Raw genomic sequence first — 1,631 nt, 5'->3', positions numbered from 1 at the left:
AAGAATTAGATTTTACAATAATCTATTAATTAATCTGATTATTTTCTGAAATTAGTATCATAAAGGAATGACAAAGCTTAATACTTACAATTACATTAGAATTCTGAAAACACAGCAATCATTTGAATAATTTGGTGTTTAAACCACAAAACGTAAAATACTCCCAAACACCTAAGTAAATTAAAAAATAATGAAACCATCACTTTTAAATATTAATTAAAATAACAATGAACTTTCTGTGAATTTAAACTATTACATGAACGTAAACAGTAAGTAGGCCGTCTACAAATCTTGTACATATTTAATATACGAATGAGAGCGATTTGAAGAACCTGAGGTTTTATCAAAGAACCACTCATTACCGACTGAATATTTACTTGACAAAATACTTTCAAAACGAGACCTTCAAAGCACGAAATATGAAAGGGGGCGGTGTATCCTCCCTTACCTTAAAAAACACCCACGAAAAAAGAAAAAGAAAATACATTGCCCACATTTCCAAGAAAGTACATCCTGTCACCCACACCCGCTGCCATTACCTTCTTCGTCAGGTAATAGTAGATCGTCCCAGCGACACCGGATAAGAGTAGAGCTCCTCCTAAGGGTAAAATAAAGTTCCTCAGACGAGAAGCCTCCATTCCCGACGGCGACCTTCCCTGCACTGAGTCGATCGGTTCAGTTTCGTCTGCTGGTATGGTGCTCGTTTTCCCTTTCATCTCTATTTCTTATAGTTTCATTTTTATTTCTTATAGTTTTTTTTTTCAGTGGCTTTATTGTGCTTTATTCATCTTTTTTTTTCGTTTTGTTTGAATATTTTGGTAGATTTTTGTGTGTGTTGGATTTTCGAGTTTGCTGTTATATTAATCTTGAAGTTGTGAAAAAGGGTGAATATTTTACGTATTCGTGTGACTGAATGGCTGATTTTTCCTACATTCAATGGAATGAACTTGATAGGCGACAGAAGTATTTTTAGCGCCCTTGAAAGCCGTTCGTGAGGTTCATTAGCATGACTGTTTTATTGGGGGATCTTTGAGGACACTTCATGGCTTCAATTTCCCGGTTAATTCTTTCTCATCCTTATCCACAGCCGATGCAACCGATGCAACACGTATGGACATGTTATCAATTAGATGCAGTTGGGATATTCTTTAAAAATAACACAAAAGCAAATGAAAGAGACATTCTCGTTTTATTACGTCCCGAGAGGAACCCGGCGCAAAGTCACCTGCTGGCGTCTGTCCAGATGCAACACACTGCAACATGTCTCTGCAATCTGCATGTCGCACTTGGCAACACATGAATCCAGGAACCTGGCAATTTTTTAATAGAATCAGAAGTCATTTGTTAAAGGGTATGTGCTTTGTGATATTTTCCCTCTTCGAATGTATTTTTGAATAATGAAAACTTTATTAATGCATTTATTACGTGCCTATTTTAAACTGATTCATATTCGGATATTATTCATCTCTCCACATACATCGAACCTCCATAAGATCACGATATTCAAAGGAAATGGATATAAATCTCTGTAAACAAGACTCAGGTACTTTTGGCCGACCTACAACATACAGTAACCGTATCTATTTTCGTTTTGTTGTGAAATTCAGGTAGACCAGAAGTTATTTTACCTG

General features: G+C 35.9%; 1 protein-coding gene across 1 annotated transcript in view; it reads right to left on the bottom strand.

The window, feature by feature from the left end:
- The window catches only part of LOC119593383 (tudor and KH domain-containing protein homolog), a gene marked incomplete at its 3' end in the record, with an annotated part of 10,569 nt that extends 9,838 nt beyond the window's left edge, over positions 1–731 (bottom strand). Inside the window, 1 exon segment of the mRNA XM_037942312.1 lies at positions 540–731. Within this exon segment, the coding sequence (XP_037798240.1) occupies positions 540–716 (177 nt within the window).
- Between the last annotated feature and the right edge of the window lie 900 nt (positions 732–1,631).

This window comes from Penaeus monodon, chromosome 32 (genome assembly GCF_015228065.2).
Source record: "Penaeus monodon isolate SGIC_2016 chromosome 32, NSTDA_Pmon_1, whole genome shotgun sequence".
Taxonomy (NCBI): Eukaryota; Metazoa; Arthropoda; class Malacostraca; order Decapoda; family Penaeidae; genus Penaeus; species Penaeus monodon.
Note: the sequence above shows the minus strand (reverse complement) of the source record. Positions and strands in the feature narration are given on the sequence as shown.